Below are 20,953 nucleotides of genomic sequence, written 5' to 3'. Positions count from 1 at the left end.
GTGACATAGTCTCAGGAGAAGGGGTCAGACATTTTGGACTGAGACGAGGAGGAATTTCTTCACTCAGAGGGTCGTGAATATTTGGAATTCTCGACCCCAGAGGGGTAGAGAATTCCAAATATACTCAACAACAGATGCTCAGTTGTTGAGTATATTCAAGACTGAGATAGATTTTTGGACTCCAAGGAAATCAAGGGATATGGGGATCGGACAGGAAACTGGAGTTGAGGTCAGAGATCAGCCATGATCTTAATGAATGGCGGAGCAGGCTTGAGGGGCCGTATGGCCTACTCCTGCTCCTATTTCTTATGTCTTATGACCAGTCTCAACAGACTGAGCAAAGGGGGAATAACCAGTCTCAACACACTGAACAAAGAAGGAATAACCAGTCTCAATATCGAGCGTAGTGGAAATAACCAGTCTCAACACACTGAGTATAGAATTATAGAAGTTACAGCACAGAAGGCGGCCATTTGGCCCATTGAGTCCGTGCCAGCTCTTTGTAAGAGCAATCCAATTCCCCGCTCTTTCCCTGTAGCCCTGCAAATTTTTTCCCTTCAAGTATTTATCCAATTCCTTTTTGAAAGTCATAATTGAATCTGCCTCCACCACCCTTTCAGGCAGCGCATTCCAGATCATAACCACTCACTGCGTAAAAAAGTTTTTCCTCATGTCGCCTTTGGTTTTTTTGTCAATCAATTTAAATCTGTGTCCTCTGGTTCTTGGCCCTTCCACCAATGGGAACAGTTTCTCTATTTTATCTAAACCAGTCATGATTTTGAACACTTCTATCAAATCTCCTCTCAACCTTCTCTGCTCCAAGGAGAACAACCCCAGCTTCTCCAGTCTATCCATGTAACTGAAGGCCCTCATCCCTGGAACCGTTCAAATAAATCTTTTCTGCACCCTCTCCAAGGCCTTCACATCCTTCCTGAATTGCGGTGCCCAGAATTGGACAGAATACTCTAGCTGTGACCGAACCAGTGTTTTATAAAGGTTCAAACTCTCTGGAGTTTAGAAGAATGAGAGGTGATCTCATTGAAACATTCAAGATCCTGAGGGGGCTTGACAGGGTAGATGCTGAGAGGTTGTTTCCCCTGGCTGGCGAGTCGAGAACTAGGAGGCATAGTAAAAGGGGTCGGCAATTTGGAGGAATTTCCTCACTCAGAGGGTTGTGAATCTATGGAATTCTCTACCCCAGAGGGCTGTGGATGCTCAGTCGTTGAGTATATTCAAGACTGAGAGAGATAGATTTTTGGGCTCAAGGGGAACCAAGGGATATGGCGAGAAAGTAGAGTCGAGGCCAAAGATCAGCCATGATCTTATTGAATGGTGGAGCAGGCTCGAGGGGCCATATGCTCTATGCCTCCATTTATAAAGCACAGGATCCCATATGCTTTTTTAACCACTTTCTCAACCTAACCTGCCACCTTCAAAGATTTGTGCACATATACCCCCAGTTCTCTCTGTTGCTGCACCCCCTTTAGAATTGTACCATTTAGTTTATATTGCCTCTCCTCATTCTTCCTGCCACATGTATCACTGCAATTCTCTGCGTTAAATTTCATCTGCCATATATCCGCCTAATTCCACCAGCCTGTCTGTATTCTCTTGAAGTCGATCACTATCCTCCTCACTGTTCACTACACTTCCAAGTTTTGGGTCATCTGCAAATTTTGAAATTGTGCCCTGTACACCCAAGTTCAAATCATTAATATATATCAAAAAAAGCAGTGGTCCCAGCACTGACCCCTGGGGAACACCACTGTACACCTCCCTCCAGTCCGAAAAACAACCGTTCACCCCTACTCTCTATTTCCTGTCCCTTAGCCAATTTTGTATCCATGCTGCCACTGCCCTTTTTATTCCATGGGCTTCAATTTTGCTGACAAGCCCTTTGAAAGTCCATATACACCACATCAACCGCATTGCCCTCATCAAAAAACTTAATCAAGTTAGTTAAACACGATTTGCCTTTAATAAATCCGTGCTGGCTTTCCTGTATTATTCCACACTTGTCCAAGTGACTGTTAATTCTGTCCCAGATTATCGTTTTTAGAAGCTTCCCCACCACTGAGGTTAAATTGACCGGCCTGTAGTTGCTGGGTTTATCCTGACATCCTTTTTTGAACAAGGGTGTAACATTTGCAATTCTCTAGTCCTCTGGCACCACCCCCGTATCTAAATGATGATTGGAAGATTATGGCCCGAGCTTCCACAATTTCTACTTCACTTCCCTCGGCAACCGAGGATGCATCCCATCCGGACCGGGTGACTTATCTACTTTAAGTACAGTCAGCCTTTATAGTACATCCTCTTTATCAATTTTTAGCCCATCCAATATCGCAACTAACTCCTCTTTGGCAGCATCTTCTTCCCTTGTTGAAGACAGATGCAAAGTACTCATTTAGTACCTCAGCCAGGCCCTCTACCTCCACATGCAGATCTCCTTTTTGGTCCAAAGGGGCAATAACCAGCCTCAACACACTGAGCAAATGGGGAATAACACTCCTGATGACTGACCATCCAGCGACTCCTGCTGGAATGCACCCAGGTGAGAGCAGGGTGAGATTCTGCTGTGGTTCCCTCACCTGGTTGAATATTCTGCCAACACCAACCGTCTGGGCTCAGGTTAAAAACAGGAAGGTGGAGGGTGTCCATAGAACTGTAACCAGCATCAGTCAGTACCTCAAGAGAGATGAGGAGAATAAGCAGAGGGAAATGGGGGTTAGGACAGAAGCGACAGTGTGTGGGGACGGATGTACTTCACTGACACCACCAGGTCTCGGGGGGGGGGGGGCAGGGTGCGTGACGGGGTGGGGGATACCACTCAGTTCAGCTGTTTTAATATTATTACACTGTTTGCAGGTTCCCACCCTCAGTTCACTTCATTATGCCAGTCCTGGGTGAGCATCACTGTAATCACCGCCTGTACCAATCACAGCGTCACAACAGCCTTACCCTCTGAAAGTGGAAGAAAGTGCACTGCAGTAAACGGTCACCTTGAAGTAGGAGAAGATAGTGCGAATGTCCTCCTCGAAACCCATGTCAATCATCCTGTCTGCTTCATCCAACGACAGGTAGCGACAGATGTCCAAGCCTACCATCTTTTTCTGTAGGAGGTCCATCAGACGACCAGGAGTGGCAACCATCATGTGCACGCCTCTGCAGGGTCACAGGTCACAGGCTTTAAACATCGCTTCAATAGATATTTGTACTGAGATATTTCCTCCACCAGGCCAAAATCTGAGTCAGCTCCCTGGACCCATCACTGCAGGAGGTGCAGTCCAGCAGCAACTATACGGCCCATCAGTCATGACAGTTGATATCACCTGTCCCAGTCAGTATTTCTTCCATGCTCAAAATCACTGGATAAGACTGAGGGACCCCTCGCTCTCTTCCCCCATCCACCGGCTCTGCAGCATCCTTGAGGAAATCAGAGTGATAATCTATTTGAACTGTAGTCTCCTACAGAAGTCCTTTGCATTGCATTAAAACAGGAAGTCTACTACTTAGGCCCAAGAGGCAGCCATTCAGCCCATCATGTCTGTGCAGGATTTGCTAGAGCAATCCAAAACTAATCCCACTGCCCCCTCTCTCCCCATCGTCCTGTATCAATCCAAAACTAATCCCACTGCCCCACTCTCTCCCCATAGTCCTGTATCAATCCAAAACTAATCCCACTGCCCCACTCTCTCCCCATCGTCCTGTATCAATCCAAAACTAATCCCACTGCCCCACTCTCTCCCCATAGTCCTGTATCAATCCAAAACTAATCCCACTGCCTCACTCTCTCCCCATAGCCCTGTATCAATCCAAAACTAATCCCACTTCCCCACTCTCTCCCCATAGCCCTGTATCAATCCAAAACTAATCCCACTGCCCCACTCTCTCCCCATAGCCCTGTATCAATCCAAAACTAATCCCACTGCCCCGCTCTCTCTCCCCATAGTCCTGTATCAATCCAAAACTAATCCCACTGCCCCGCTCTCTCTCCCCATAGTCCTGTATCAATCCCAAAATCACTAACTCCCTGTAGCCGTGTATCAATCCAAAACTAATCTCACTTCCCCACTGTCTACCCATAGTCCCGCATCAATCCCAAACTAATACCATGACCATGCTCTCTACCCATAACGCTGTATCTTCCTCTGGTTCATTTATTAAATTTATCGAGGATGCAAGGGTCTCTGCCTCAACCACTCCCTGTGGCAAAGCATTCCAAACTCCAGCAACCCTGTGAAGAAATTTCTCCTAAACTCTCTCCACACTGAGTGAGAATTTTAAATTGATGAGCCTTCACCAGTAACCCCACAATCAGAGGAAATAGTCGTTACCTATTCACTATCAAAACTCTTTATGATTTTAAAAACCACTTTTAAATCTCCTTTAATCTTTCTCTGCTCCAGTGGAAAAAGTACCAGTATCTCAAGCCGCTCCTCAGAACTATAGACTCCGATTCCTGGCAATACCCCGTCAATTTACACTCCGGCTTTGATGATGTTCCTTCAATGGGCCACCCAAAACGATACTCAGTTCTCCAACTGTGTATGAACCAACGTTGTGTATAAATTGACCATTACATTATTACTCTTGCATACTATGACCCTATTCATAAAAACTAAAGCCTAATGGCTTTATATACTATTATTCTCAGAGGTACTTTCACCCCGAGGTGTCTCAGTTCCTCCTGTGATTCAATATTCCCCTCACACTGCCTGTGATTCAATAGTCCCCTTACGCTGCCTGTGATTCAATATTCCCCTTACACTGCCTGTGATTCAATATTCCCCTTACTCTGCCTGTGATTCAATATTCCCCTTACACTGCCTGTGATTCAATATACCCCTTACACTGCCTGTGATTCAATATTCCCCTTAGACTGCCTGTGATTCAATATTTCCCTTACACTGCCTGTGATTCAATATTCCCCTTACACTGCCTGTGATTCAATATTCCCCTTACTCTGCCAGTGATTCAATATTCCCCTTACACTGCCTGTGATTCAATATTCCCCTTACTCTGCCAGTGATTCAATATTCCCCTTACACTGCCTGTGATTCAATATTCCCCTTACACTGCCTGTGATTCAATATTCCCCTTACACTGCCTGTGATTCAATATTCCCCTTACTCTGCCTGTGATTCAATATTCCCCTTACACTGTCTGTGATTCAATATTCCCCTTACACTGCCTGTGATTCAATATTCCCCTTACACTGTCTGTGATTCAGTATTCCCCTTACACTGTCTGTGATTCAGTATTCCCCTTACACTGCCTACATTTCAATATTCCCCTTACACTGCCTACGTTTCAATATTCCCCTTACACTGCCTGTGATTCAGTATTCCCCTTACTCTGCCTGTGATTCAGTATTCCCCTTACACTGCCTGTGATTCAATATTCCCCTTCCACTGCCTGTGATTCAATATTCCCCTTCCACTGCCTGTGATTCAATATTCCCCTTACACTGCCTGTGATTCAATACTCCCCTTACACTGCCTGTGATTCAATATTCCCCTTACACTGCCTGTGATTCAATATTCCCCTTACACTGCCTGTGATTCAATATTCCCCTTCCACTGCCTGTGATTCAATATTCCCCTTACTCTGCCTGTGATTCAATATTCCCCTTACTCTGCCTGTGATTCAATATTCCCCTTCCACTGCCTGTGATTCAATATTCCCCTTACTCTGCCTGTGATTCAATATTCCCCTTCCACTGCCTGTGATTCAATATTCCCCTTACACTGCCTGTGATTCAATATTCCCCTTACACTGTCTGTGATTCAATATTCCCCTTACTCTGCCTGTGATTCAATATTCCCCTTACTCTGCCTGTGATTCAATATTCCCCTTACACTGTCTGTGATTCAATATTTCCCTTACACTGCCTGTGATTCAATATTCCCCTTACTCTGCCTGTGATTCAATATTCCCCTTACTCTGCCTGTGATTCAATATTCCCCTTACACTGCCTGTGATTCAATATTCCCCTTACTCTGCCTGTGATTCAATATTCCCCTTCCACTGCCTGTGATTCAATATTCCCCTTCCACTGCCTGTGATTCAATATTCCCCTTACACTGCCTGTGATTCAACATTCCCCTTACTCTGCCTGTGATTCAATATTCCCCTTACTCTGCCTGTGATTCAATATTCCCCTTACACTGTCTGTGATTCAATATTCCCCTTACACTGCCTGTGATTCAATATTCCCCTTACTCTGTCTGTGATTCAATATTCCCCTTACACTGCCTGTGATTTAATATTCCCCTTACACTGCCTGTGATTCAGTATTCCCCTTACACTGCCTGTGATTCAGTATTCCCCTTACACTGCCTGTGATTCAATATTCCCCTTACTCTGCCAGTGATTCAATATTCCCCTTCCACTGCCTGTGATTCAATATTCCCCTTACACTGCCTGTGATTCAATATTCCCCTTACACTGCCTGTGATTCAATATTCCCCTTACACTGCCCGTGATTCAATATTCCCCTTACACTGCCTGTGATTCAATATTCCCCTTACTCTGCCAGTGATTCAATATTCCCCTTACACTGCCTGTGATTCAATATTCCCCTTACACTGCCTGTGATTCAATATTCCCCTTACTCTGCCAGTGATTCAATATTCCCCTTACACTGCCTGTGATTCAATATTCCCCTTACACTGCCTGTGATTCAATATTCCCCTTACACTGCCTGTGATTTAATATTCCCCTTCCACTGCCTGTGATTCAATATTCCCCTTACACTGCCTGTGATTCAATATTCCCCTTACACTGCCTGTGATTCAATATTACCCTTACACTGTCTGTGATTCAATATTCCCCTTACTCTGCCTGTGAATCAGTATTCCCCTTACTCTGCCAGTGATTCAATATTCCACTTACACTGCCTGTGATTCAGTATTCCCCTTACATTGCCTGTGATTCAATATTCCCCTTACACTGTCTGTGATTCAATATTCCCCTTACTCTGCCAGTGATTCAATATTCCCCTTACACTGCCTGTGATTCAATATACCCCTTACTCTGCCTGTGATTCAATATTCCCCTTCAACTGCCTGTGATTCAATATTCCCCTTCCACTGCCTGTGATTCAATATTCCCCTTCCACTGCCTGTGATTCAATATTCCCCTTCCACTGCCTGTGATTCAATATTCCCCTTCCACTGCCTGTGATTCAATATTCCCCTTCCACTGCCTGTGATTCAATATTCCCCTTCCACTGCCTGTGATTCAATATTCCCCTTCCACTGCCTGTGATTCAATATTCCCCTTACACTGTCTGTGATTCAATATTCCCCTTACTCTGCCTGTGAATCAGTATTCCCCTTACTCTGCCAGTGATTCAATATTCCCCTTACACTGCCTGTGATTCAGTATTCCCCTTACATTGCCTGTGATTCAATATTCCCCTTACACTGTCTGTGATTCAATATTCCCCTTACTCTGCCAGTGATTCAATATTCCCCTTACAATGCCTGTGATTCAATATTCCCCTTACTCTGCCTGTGATTCAATATTCCCCTTCAACTGCCTGTGATTCAATATTCCCCTTCCACTGCCTGTGATTCAATATTCCCCTTCCACTGCCTGTGATTCAATATTCCCCTTCCACTGCCTGTGATTCAATATTCCCCTTACACTGCCTACGTTTCAATATTCCCCTTACACTGCCTGTGATTCAATATTCCCCTTACTCTGCCTGTGATTCAGTATTCCCCTTCCACTGCCTGTGATTCAATATTCCCCTTACACTGCCTACGTTTCAATATTCCCCTTACACTGCCTGTGATTCAATATTCCCCTCACGCTGCCTGTGATTCAGTATTCCCCTTCCACTGCCTGTGATTCAATATTCCCCTTCCACTGCCTGTGATTCAATATTCCCCTTCCACTGCCTGTGATTCAATATTCCCCTTACACTGTCTGTGATTCAATATTCCCCTTACACTGTCTGTGATTCAATATTCCCCTTACACTGTCTGTGATTCAGTATTCCCCTTACACTGCCTGTGATTCAATATTCCCCTTACACTGCCTGTGATTCAATATTCCCCTCACGCTGCCTGTGATTCAGTATTCCCCTTACACTGTCTGTGATTCAATATTCCCCTTACACTGCCTGTGATTCAATATTCCCCTCACGCTGCCTGTGATTCAGTATTCCCCTTACTCTGCCAGTGATTCAATATTCCCCTTACACTGCCTGTGATTCAATATTCCCCTTACACTGCCTGTGATTCAATATTCCCCTTACACTGCCTGTGATTCAATATTCCCCTTACGCTGCCTGTGATTCAATATTCCCCTCACGCTGCCTGTGATTCAGTATTCCCCTTACACTGTCTGTGATTCAATATTCCCCTTACTCTGCCAGTGATTCAATATTCCCCTTACACTGCCTGTGATTCAATATTCCCCTTACTCTGCCAGTGATTCAATATTCCCCTTACACTGCCTGTGATTCAATATTCCCCTTACACTGCCTGTGATTCAATATTCCCCTTACACTGCCTGTGATTCAATATTCCCCTTACTCTGCCTGTGATTCAATATTCCCCTTACACTGTCTGTGATTCAATATTCCCCTTACACTGCCTGTGATTCAATATTCCCCTTACACTGTCTGTGATTCAGTATTCCCCTTACACTGCCTACATTTCAATATTCCCCTTACACTGCCTACGTTTCAATATTCCCCTTACACTGCCTGTGATTCAATATTCCCCTTACTCTGCCTGTGATTCAATATTCCCCTTACTCTGCCTGTGATTCAATATTCCCCTTACACTGTCTGTGATTCAATATTCCCCTTACACTGCCTGTGATTCAATATTCCCCTTACACTGTCTGTGATTCAGTATTCCCCTTACACTGCCTACATTTCAATATTCCCCTTACACTGCCTACGTTTCAATATTCCCCTTACACTGCCTGTGATTCAGTATTCCCCTTACTCTGCCTGTGATTCAGTATTCCCCTTACACTGCCTGTGATTCAATATTCCCCTTCCACTGCCTGTGATTCAATATTCCCCTTCCACTGCCTGTGATTCAATATTCCCCTTACACTGCCTGTGATTCAATACTCCCCTTACACTGCCTGTGATTCAATATTCCCCTTACACTGTCTGTGATTCAATATTCCCCTTCCACTGCCTGTGATTCAATATTCCCCTTACACTGTCTGTGATTCAATATTCCCCTTCCACTGCCTGTGATTCAATATTCCCCTTACTCTGCCTGTGATTCAATATTCCCCTTACTCTGCCTGTGATTCAATATTCCCCTTCCACTGCCTGTGATTCAATATTCCCCTTCCACTGCCTGTGATTCAATATTCCCCTTACACTGCCTGTGATTCAATATTCCCCTTACACTGTCTGTGATTCAATATTTCCCTTACACTGCCTGTGATTCAATATTCCCCTTACTCTGCCTGTGATTCAATATTCCCCTTACTCTGCCTGTGATTCAATATTCCCCTTACACTGCCTGTGATTCAATATTCCCCTTACTCTGCCTGTGATTCAATATTCCCCTTCCACTGCCTGTGATTCAATATTCCCCTTACACTGTCTGTGATTCAATATTCCCCTTACTCTGCCTGTGATTCAATATTCCCCTTACTCTGCCTGTGATTCAATATTCCCCTTACACTGCCTGTGATTTAATATTCCCCTTACACTGCCTGTGATTCAGTATTCCCCTTACACTGCCTGTGATTCAATATTCCCCTTACTCTGCCAGTGATTCAATATTCCCCTTCCACTGCCTGTGATTCAATATTCCCCTTACACTGCCTGTGATTCAATATTCCCCTTACACTGCCTGTGATTCAATATTCCCCTTACACTGCCTGTGATTCAATATTCCCCTTACACTGCCTGTGATTCAATATTCCCCTTACACTGCCTGTGATTCAATATTCCCCTTACTCTGCCAGTGATTCAATATTCCCCTTACACTGCCTGTGATTCAATATTCCCCTTACACTGCCTGTGATTCAATATTCCCCTTACTCTGCCAGTGATTTAATATTCCCCTTCCACTGCCTGTGATTCAATATTCCCCTTACACTGCCTGTGATTCAATATTCCCCTTACACTGCCTGTGATTCAATATTCCCCTTCCACTGCCTGTGATTCAATATTCCCCTTACACTGCCTGTGATTCAATATTCCCCTTACACTGCCTGTGATTCAATATTCCCCTTACACTGCCTGTGATTCAATATTCCCCTTACTCTGCCTGTGATTCAATATTCCCCTTCCACTGCCTGTGATTCAATATTCCCCTTCCACTGCCTGTGATTCAATATTCCCCTTACACTGCCTGTGATTCAATATTCCCCTTACACTGCCTGTGATTCAATATTCCCCTTCCACTGCCTGTGATTCAATATTCCCCTTCCACTGCCTGTGATTCAATATTCCCCTTACACTGCCTGTGATTCAATATTCCCCTTACTCTGCCTGTGATTCAATATTCCCCTTGCACTGCCTGTGATTCAATATTCCCCTTCCACTGCCTGTGATTCAATATTCCCCTTACACTGCCTGTGATTCAATATTGCCCTTCCACTGCCTATGATTCAATATTCCCCTTACACTGCCTGTGATTCAATATTCCCCTCACGCTGCCTGCGATTCAGTGTTCCACTGCCTTTGATTCATGAGTTCCGTTAGCCTGGCTATGATTCAGTATTTTGCTGACACTGTCTGTGATTCAGTATTCCTGTACACTGCGTGTGGTTCAGTTGTCCCCATACACTGCATGTGACTCGGGATTCCACTTATATTGTCTGCGATTCAATATTCCCCTTACACTGCCTGTGATTCAATATTTTTATTCGCTGCAGTCCGTGTGGTGACGGTTCTCCCACAGTACTGTTCGGAAGGGAGTTCCAGGATTTTGACCCAGCGATGATGAAGGAACAGCGATATATTTCCAAGTTGGGATGGTGTGTGACTTGGAGGGGAACGTGCAGGTGGTGTTGTTCCCATGTGTCTGCTGCCCTTGTCCTTCTTGGTGGTAGGGGTTGCGGGTTTGGGAGGTGCTGTCGAAGAAGCCTTGGCGAGTTGCTGCAGTGCTTCCTGTGGATGGTACACACTGCAGCCACAGTGCGCCGGTGGTGAAGGGAGTGAATGTTCAGGGTGGTGGATTGGGTGCCAATCAAGCGGACTGCTTTGTCCTGGATGGTGTCGAGCTTCTTGAGTGTTGTTGGAGCTGCACTCATCCAGGCAAGTGGAGTGTATTCCATCACACTCCTGACTTGTGCCTTGCAGATGGTGGAAAGGCTTTGAGGAGTCAGGAGGTGAGTCACTCGCCGCAGAATACCCAGCCTCTGTCCTGCTCAGGTCGCCACAGTATTTATATGGCTGGTCCTGTTAAGCTTCTGGTCAATGGTGACCCCCAAGCTGTTGATGCTGGGGGATTTGGCGATGGTAATGCCGTTGAATGTCATGGGGAGGTGGTTGGACTCTCTCTTGTTGGAGATGGTCATTGCCTGGCACTTGTCTGGCGCGAATGTTCGTATTGCCTGTGTTCAGCATTCCACCCTTACATGGCCTGCGTTCAGCATTCCCCTGACACGGCCTGCGTTCAGCATTCCCCTGACACGGCCTGCGTTCAGCATTCCCCTGACACGGCCTGCGTTCAGCATTCCCCTGACACGGCCTGCGTTCAGCATTCCCCTGACACGGCCTGCGTTCAGCATTCCCCTGACACGGCCTGCGTTCAGCATTCCCCTGACACGGCCTGCGTTCAGCATTCCCCTGACACGGCCTGCGTTCAGCATTCCCCTGACACGGCCTGCGTTCAGCATTCCCCTGACACGGCCTGCGTTCAGCATTCATCATCTGTCCTCACCACAAACTTGGTTCCCTAGCCACCAACTCCCTTCTGCTCCCTGGCCTTGATTGTGGTGAAACCAGACTGTTTGATACCTTGGCAACCTATTTGACCCTGAGATGAGCTTCCGGCCCCATATCCGCTCCATCATCAAGACCGCCTACTTCCATCTCCCTAACATGGTCTGTCTCCATTCCTGCCTCAGCTCATCTGCTGCTGAAACGCTCATCCATGATTTTGTTACCTCTAGATTCAACTATTCCTATGTTCTCCTGGCCAGCCTCCCACCTTGCACCCTCCGTAAACTTCAGCTCGTCCAGAACAGTGCTGCCCATATCCTAACCCGCACCAAGTCCCATTCTCCAATCACCTGTGCTCACTGACCTACATCAGCACCCGGTCCAGCAATGCCTCGATTTTAAAATTGTCATCCTTGTTTTCAAATCCCTCCCTATCTCTTAAACCTTCTCCAGTTCTACAACCCTCCGGGATCTCTGCACTCCTCCAATTACAGCCTCTTGCGCATCCCCCAGTCCCTTCTCTCCACCATTTGCAGCCGTGCCATAGAAAGAAACATAGAAAATAGGAGCAAGAGTAGGCCATTCGGCCCTTCGGGCCTGCTCCGCCATTCAAAATGATCACGGCTGATCGTCTAACTCAGTACGCTGTGCCTGCTTTTTCCCATATCCCTTGATCCCTTTAGCATTAAGAAATATATCTATCTCCTTCTTGAATACATCTAATGACTTGGCCTCCACTGCCTTCTGTGGTAGAGAATTCCACAGGTTCACCACCCTCTGAGCGAAGAAATCTCTCATCTCGGTTCTAAATGGCATACCCCGTACCCTGAGACTGAGACCCCTGGTTCTGGACTCCCCAGCCATCGGGAACATCCTCCCTGCATCTAGTCTGTCCAGTCCTGTTAGAATTTTATATGTTTCGATGAGATCCCCTCTCATTCTTCTAAACTCGAGTCAATATAGGCCTCGTCGACCCAATCTCTCCTCATACATCAGTCCTGTCATCCCAGGAATCAGTCTGGTAAACCTTTGTTGCACTCCCTCCAAGGCAAGGACATCCTTCCTCAGATAAGGAGACCAAAACTGCACACAATACTCTCGATGTGGTCTCACCAAGGCCCTGTATAACTGCAGTAAGACATCCCTGCTCCTGTACTCAAATCCTCTTGCAATGAAGGCCAACATACCATTCGCCTTCCTAACTGCTTGCTGCACTTGAATGCAGGCTTTCAGCAACTGGTGTACAAGGACACCCAGGTCTCGTTGCACCTCCCCTTTTCCCAATCTATCACCATTCAGATAATAATCTGCCTTTCTGTTTTTACAACCAAAGTGGATAACCTCACATTTATCCACGTTATACTGCATCTGCCATGTTCTTGCCCAACTTGTCTAAATCACATTGGAGCCTCCTTGCATCCTCCTCACAGCTCACATTCCACCCCAGCTTTGTGTTGTCTGCAAACTTGGAAATGTTACATTTCGTTCGCTCATCCAAATCATTGATATATATTGTGAATAGCTGGGGCCCAAGCACTGATCTCCCTGCGGTACCCCACTAGTCACTGCCTGCCACCCAGAAAAAGACCCGTTTATTCCTACTCTCTGTTTCATGTCTGTCCTTTTACACTGAGCTCACCTCTCGGACTCTCCTTTTTGTGTAATCGCAACTGTATCATAACTGTTAATATCTTTGAGCCAGCCTTCAGCTGCCTAGGCCCCAAGCTCTGGAATTCCCTCCCTAAACCTCTCCGCCTTTCTCTCCTCCTTTAAGATGCTCTTTAAAACCTACCTCTTTGACCAAGCTTTTGGTCACTTATCCTAGTATCTCATGTGGCTCGGTGTCAAATTTCATTTTACAACACACCTGGTGTCAGCTGGGGCTCAGTTGGTAGCATTCTTGCCTGTGAGTCAGAAGGTCGTGGGTTCGAGCCCCACTCCAGAGACCTGTGCACATAGTCGAGTGCATTCATGTCCTTCCACTCTCAGGTGGACGTAAAAGATCCCAAGGCACTATTTGAAGAAGAGCAGGGGAATTCTCCCAGTGTCCTGACCAATATTTATCCCTCAATCAACATCACTCAAAACAAATTACCTGGTCATTTATCTCATTTGTGGGATCTTCTGCTGTATGCAAATTGGCTGCTGTGTTTCCCTTGAAAGCTGTCCACAAAACACACAGCTGAGTTGCACCATTGAACTCCTTCCCAGGGATCTACAATTCTACTTTTCCTTATTCATTCACACAGGAGAATGACTAACAGTCACAAGGCAACGAACCAATGATGATGTCTCTGTCATTGGGCAGGGCAGGCACAGGTACAGGTACAGGTAGGGCAGACATCGAACTATTGAAACATTGTACGCACCGTTTGACAACCTCCATCTGCTCCTTGATAGACATGCCACCGATGCAGAGTGCACAGCGTAGCTGGGGAAATCCATCCTCTTCTAGCAGACGGCAGTAATAGTCGATAATCCCGTGGGTCTGTCTCGCTAACTCTCTCTGCACGGGAAGGAAAGCAACATTTGCTTCAGCCCATAAACACGCAGCAGGACCCAATGTCCATGTCAACACATCTCTAATCACAAAAAATACAGCAATTTCACCTATCAGCACCGCAGCAGAATGACACAAAAATAAAATTACATGTACTGATTTTAACATGCCGGGCTTTTTGGCCATGAACAGGGACAGGAAAATGGATAAAAAAGGTAATGCATTAATCATGGCCGATTTTAACTTACACATTTTTTTTTATTCGTTCACGGGATGTGGGCGTCGCTGGCGAGGCCAGCATTTATTGCCCATCCCTAATTGCCCTCGAGAAGGTGGTGGTGAGCCGCCTTCTTGAACCGCTGCAGTCCGTGTGGTGACGGTTCTCCCACATAGATTGGACAAATCAAAGTGGCAAACGTAGCCCTGAGGAGGAGTTCATAGAGTGTATTAGGGACTGTTTCTTAGACCAACACATCAGGAAACCAACCAGAGAATAGGCCATTTTGGATCTGGTAATGGGTAACGAAACAGGATTAATTAATGATCTCAAAGTAAAGGATCCCTTGGGAAGCAGTGATCATAACATGATAGAATTTCACATCCAGTTTGAGAGCGAGGATCTTGGGTCTGGAACTACTGTATTAAACCTAAATAAAGGTAATTATGAAGGAATGAGGGCAGAATTGGCTAAACTGGACTGGGTAAACAGATTAGATGGAATGATGGTGGATAAGCAGTGGCAAACATTTAAAAAGATATTTTATGACTCGCAACAAAAATATATCCCTGTGAGGAGGAAAGACTCCACAAAAAGGGTGAACCAACCATGGCTAACTAAGGAAGTTAAGGATGGTATCAGGTTAAAAGAAAAGGCATACAACATGGCAAAGATTACTGATAAGCCCCAAGTTTGGGAAAACTTTAAAAACCTGCAACGGATGACTAAAAGAATAATAAAAAGGGAAAAAATAAATGATGAGAGTAAACTAGCAAGAAATATAAAAACTGACAGTAAAACCTTCTACAAGTATATAAAAAGGAAGAGGGTAGCTAAAGTAAACATTGGTCCCTTAGAGGATGAGACTGGGGAAATAATAATGGAAAACAAGGAAATGGCAGAGGAATTGAACAGATATTTTGTATCTGTCTTCATAGTAGAAGACACTAATAATATACCAATAATAGTAGAAAATCAAGGGGCAAAGGGGAGGGAGAAAAAGTACTTGGTAAACTAATGGGTCTAAAGGGTGACAAGTCCCCTGGACCTGATGGCTTGTATTCGAAGGTCTTAAAGGAAGTGGCTACAGAGATAGTGGATGCATTGGTTGTAATCTTCCAGAATTCACTAGATTCTGGAAAAGTCCAAGCAGATTGGAAAACCGCAAACGTAACACCCCTATTCAAGAAGGGAGTGAGACAGAAAGCAGGTAATTATAGACCAGTTAGCCTAACATCTGTCATTGGGAAAATGCCAGAATCCATTGTTAAGGAAGTAGTAGCAGGACATTTGGAGACTCAATACGGTTTTATGAAGGGGAAATCATGTCTGACAAATTTATTAGAGTTCTTTGAGGAAGTAACGGGCAGGGTGGATAAAGGGGAACCAATGGATGCAGTATTTTTGGATTTCTAAAAGGCATTCGATAAGGTGCCACATAAAAGATTACTGCACAAGATAAGAGCTCATGGGGGTAATATACTGGCATGGATAGAGGATTGGCTAACTAACAGAAAACAAAGAGTCGGGATAAAAGGGTCATTTTCAAAATGGCAATCTGTAACTAGTGGGGTGCCGCAGGGCTCAGTGCTGGGGCCTCAACTATTTACAATATATATCAATGACTTGGATGAAGGAACAGAGTGTCTTGTGGCCAAATTTGCTGATAACACAAAGATAGGTGGAAAAGCAATTTGCAATGAGGACACAAAGTGTCTGCAAAGGGATATTGACAGGTTAAGTGAATGGGCAAAAATTTGGCAGATGGAACATAATGTGGGAAAATGTGAAGCACGGGTTTGGGAGGAAAAATAAAAAAGCAAAATATTATTTGAATGGAGAAATACTACAAAATGCTGCGGTACAGAGGGATCTGGGTGTCCTCGTACATGAAACACAAAAAGTCAACATACAGGTGCAGCAGGTAATCCGGAAGGCAAATGGAATATTGGCCTTTATTTCTACGGGGATGGAGTATAAAAGCAGGGAAGTCATGCTACAACTGTACAGGGTGCTGGTGAGACCACACCTGGAGTACTGCGTACAGTTCTGGTGCCCTTATTTAAGGAAGGACATACTTGCATTGGAGGCAGTTCAGAGAAGGTTCACTCGGTTGATTCCGGGTGTGGAAGGGTTGTCTTATGAGGAAAGATTGAACAGGTTGGGTCTATACTCATTGGAGTTTAGAAGAATGAGAGGAGATCTTATTGAAACATACAAGATTGTGAGGGGACTCGATAGGGTAGATGCTGAGAGGATGTTACCCCTCATGGGGGAATCTAAAACTAGGGGGCATAGTCTCAGAATAAGGGGTCGCCCGTTTAAGATGGAAATGAGGAGGAATTTCTTCTCCCAGAGGGTTGTGAATCTTTGGAATTCTTTACCCCAAAAAGCTGTGGAGGCTGAGTCATTGAATATATTCAAGGCTGAGTTAGACAAATTTTTGATCAGCAAGAGAGTCAAAGGATATGGGGAAAAGGCGGGAAAGTGGAGTTGAGGTAAAAATCAGATCAGCCATGATCTCATTGAATGGTGGAGCAGGCTCGAGGGGCCGAATGGCCTACTCCTGCTCCTATCTCTTATGGTCTTATAGGACATGAGCAGTAATCACTGGGAACTCTGTGATGGGGTCTGGGTGATGCAGTAGGTTTCGACCCTGGTTTGAATTCAGGCCACATATGACGGGACGAAAGTCTCTTCTGTCGGTTTGCTGTAAAGGTCCTCAGTTCCTCGAGGGCACAGGTCAGGAGGACAAAACTATCATTAAATTGGCAGTCACATTCACGATGGCTGGTGTGGAAAATGGACAAATATCACACTTGTCCAAGATGGGTTGCTCGCTAAGGTTGGAACTAAGGTGCATTACTGAGGTGAATCATGCTGCTCTGGGAGTGTTTGATGGGACAGTGTCGAGGGAGCTTTACTCTGTATCTAACCCGTGCTGTACCTGCTCTGGGAGTGTTTGATGGGACGATGTAGAGGGAGCTTTACTCTGTATCTAACCCGTGCTGTACCTGCCCTGGGAGTGTTTGATGGGACAGTGTAGAGGGAGCTTTACTCTGTATCTAACCCGTGCTGTACCTGCCCTGGGAGTGTTTGATGGGACAGTGTCGAGGGAGCTTTACTCTGTATCTAACCCGTGCTGTACCTGCCCTGGGAGTGTTTGATGGGACAGTGTCGAGGGAGCTTTACTCTGTATCTAACCCGTGCTGTACCTGCCCTGGGTGTGTTTGATGGGACAGTGTCGAGGGAGCTTTACTCTGTATCTAACCCGTGCTGTACCTGCCCTGGGAGTGTTTGATGGGACAGTGTCGAGGGAGCTTTACTCTGTATCTAACCCGTGCTGTACCTGTCCTGGGAGTGTTTGATGGGACAGTGTAGAGGGAGCTTTACTCTGTATCTAACCTGTGCTGTACCTGCCCTGGGAGTGTTTGATGGGACAGTGTAGAGGGAGCTTTACTCTGTATCTAACCCGTGCTGTACCTGCTCTGGGTGTGTTTGATGGGACAGTGTAGAGGGAGCTTTACCACATCTCTCATACCCTCTATCGTGTGTTTCTGCCGGTATTTATGCAATTACATCTGGAATTTGCTGATACAATCAGCCACCACTGCTTCCATACATTCTCCATCCTCCTCATATAGCAGTTACATCTAAACTCATTCAACTTGTACACTCTTGGCGTTGAAGTGACGATGTTAAACATATCCCAACACAAATATCTCTCACCTTAATGATCCTTTAAAAAACATCCCAGTAGAGGAGTACAGCGGTACTTACAGATGGGCAGATGATGAGTCCATAGGGACCCTCTCTCTTGGAGAACGGCAGCCTTTTCTCCTGCTCCAGGCAAAACATGATCATGGGCAGAATGAATACCAGCGTCTTGCCAGAGCCGGTGAACGCAATCCCGATCATATCCCTGCCGGCCAAACTGAAACAGATACACAGGTGTGAGAATGTCCAACACTACATGGCAAGGAAACCCCAAGGCAATTCCTGCACTCAGTCCCACCTAACATTAATGCCAGCCAAGATCATGCCAATATTCGTGCAATGCACCCTTCACAATTCCCTGACAAGACCTTGTGCCCAGTATCGCTTATCAGACTGGATGAGGTACTAGGGCTGCTAATAGAGCTAAGTTGGGACCGAGGACCAGCTGACACCACAAACATTAAGCACAAGGGCGAACACCAGTACAGATGGTGAGTTGGGGTTTTGTTGCATGCCAAGCCTGAATTCCTAAACAGTAGAGGGCTGGACTCACGCAGTGTGCGGAGAATGTGGTATGAACACGATATATTTATAAATACATATTTTCAAACACTATTTCTTTCCCCAAGTCCTGCATCAGATGATAGTGAGCCGAGTTAGGCATCCCAGCAGAGCCCAGTGCCGTCCACACACCCTTCCTATAGCAGGGGCTGCTGGAGGGTCCACATTAGCTGGTTCATTTCCAAGCCCCTACCCCAAGAGCCTGAGGCCATGGAAACACCCCAGCTGTGAACACACTAACAGTGAAAGTATTTACCAAGAGTGCTCACTTCATCATAGAACAGGGCTCCAGTAAGAGGCTACCATAAGAACATAAGAACATAAGAAATTGGAGCAGGAGTAGGCCAATCGGCCCCTCGAGCCTGCTCCGCCATTCAATAAGATCATGGCTGATCTGATCCCAACCACAAATCTAAAGAACACAAGAAGTCGGAGCAGGACCCGGCCACATAGCCCCTGGGCCCTCTCCGCCACCCACAGGGCATTGACCGATCCGAACTCAGCTTCATGTCCAATTTCCTGCCCGCTCCCCATAACCCCTAATTCCCTTTACTTCTCGGAAACTGTCTATTTCTGTTTTAAATTTATTTAATGATGTAGCTTCCACAGCTTCCTGGGGCAGCAAATTCCACAGACCTACCACCCTCTGAGTGAAGAAGTTTCTCCTCATCTCAGTTTTGAAAGAGCAGCCCCTTATTCTAAGATTATGCCCCCTAGTTCTAGTTTCACCCATCTTTGGGAACATCCTTACTGCATCCACCCGATCAAGACCCTTCACAATCTTATATGTTTCAATAAGATCGCCTCTCATTCTTCTGAACTCCAATGAGTAGAGTCCCAATCTACTCAACCTCTCCTCATATGTCCGCCCCCTCATCCCCGGGATTAACCGAGTGAACCTTCTTTGTACTGCCTCGAGAGCAAGTATGTCTTTTCTTAAGTATGGAGACCAAAACTGTATGCAGTATTCCAGGTGCGGTCTCACCAATACCTTATATAACTGCAGCAATACCTCCTTGTTTTTATATTCTATCCCCCTAGCAATAAAAGCCAACATTCCGTTGGCTTTCTTGATCACCTGCTGCACCTGCATACCAACTTTTTGATTTTCTTGCACTAGGACCCCCAGATCCCTTTGTACTGCAGTACTTTCCAGTCTCTCGCCATTAAGAAAATAACTTGCTCTCTGATTTTTCCTGCCAAAGTGCATAACCTCACATTTTCCAATATTATATTGCATCTGCCAAATCTCCGCCCACTCACCCAGCCTGTCCATATCCCCTTGCAGGTTTTTTATGTCCTCCTCACTCTCTACTTTCCCTCCCATCTTTGTATCATCTGCAAATTTTGATATGTTGCACTCGGTCCCCTCCTCCAAATCGTTAATATAGATTGTAAAGAGTTGGGGACCCAGCACCGACCCCTGTGGAACACCACTGGTTACTGGTTGCCAGTCCGAAAATGAACCATTTATCCCAACTCTCTGCTTCCTGTTCGATAACCAATCCTCCACCCATGCCAGAATATTACCCCCAATCCCGTGATTTTTTTATCTTAAGTAATAATCTTTTATGTGGCACCTTGTCGAATGCCTTCTGGAAGTCTAAATACACTACGTCCACTGGTTCCCCTTTATCCACCCTATACGTTATATCCTCGAAGAACTCAAGCAAATTTGTCAGACATGACTTCCCCTTCATAAAGCCATGCTGACTTTGTCCTATTAAATTATGCTTATCTAAATGTTCCGTTACTGTCTCCTTAATAATAGACTCCAAAATTTTACCCACCACAGATGTTAAGCTAAGTGGCCTATAATTTCCAGCCTTCTGCCTACTACCCTTTTTAAATAACGGTGTTACATTAGCAGTTTTCCAATCTGCCGGGACCTCTCCTGAGTCCAGGGAATTTTGGAAAACTATCACCAAAGCATCCACAATCCCTACTGCCACTTCCCTCAAGACCCTAGGATGGAAGCCATCAGGTCCAGGGGATTTATCCGCCTTGAGTCCCATTATTTTACTGAGTACCATCTCCTGAGTGATTTTAATCGTATTTAGCTCCTCCCCCCCGA

At 45.6% G+C, this 20,953-nt stretch overlaps 1 protein-coding gene across 1 annotated transcript in view; it reads right to left on the bottom strand.

Moving 5' to 3' along the window:
- The window catches only part of ddx41 (DEAD-box helicase 41), a 128,768-nt gene that overhangs the window by 67,172 nt on the left and 40,643 nt on the right, over positions 1–20,953 (bottom strand). Inside the window, exons 8-10 of the mRNA XM_068004442.1 lie at positions 18,382–18,535; positions 14,254–14,390; positions 3,003–3,165 (exon numbers count right to left, since the gene is read on the bottom strand). Of these exons, the coding sequence (XP_067860543.1) occupies positions 3,003–3,165; positions 14,254–14,390; positions 18,382–18,535 (454 nt within the window). The remainder of the gene's footprint in view (positions 1–3,002; positions 3,166–14,253; positions 14,391–18,381; positions 18,536–20,953) is intronic.

The sequence above is a fragment of the Heptranchias perlo genome, chromosome 23 (genome assembly GCF_035084215.1).
Source record: "Heptranchias perlo isolate sHepPer1 chromosome 23, sHepPer1.hap1, whole genome shotgun sequence".
Taxonomy (NCBI): domain Eukaryota; kingdom Metazoa; phylum Chordata; class Chondrichthyes; order Hexanchiformes; family Hexanchidae; genus Heptranchias; species Heptranchias perlo.
This window is presented reverse-complemented; position numbering and strand designations above follow the sequence as displayed.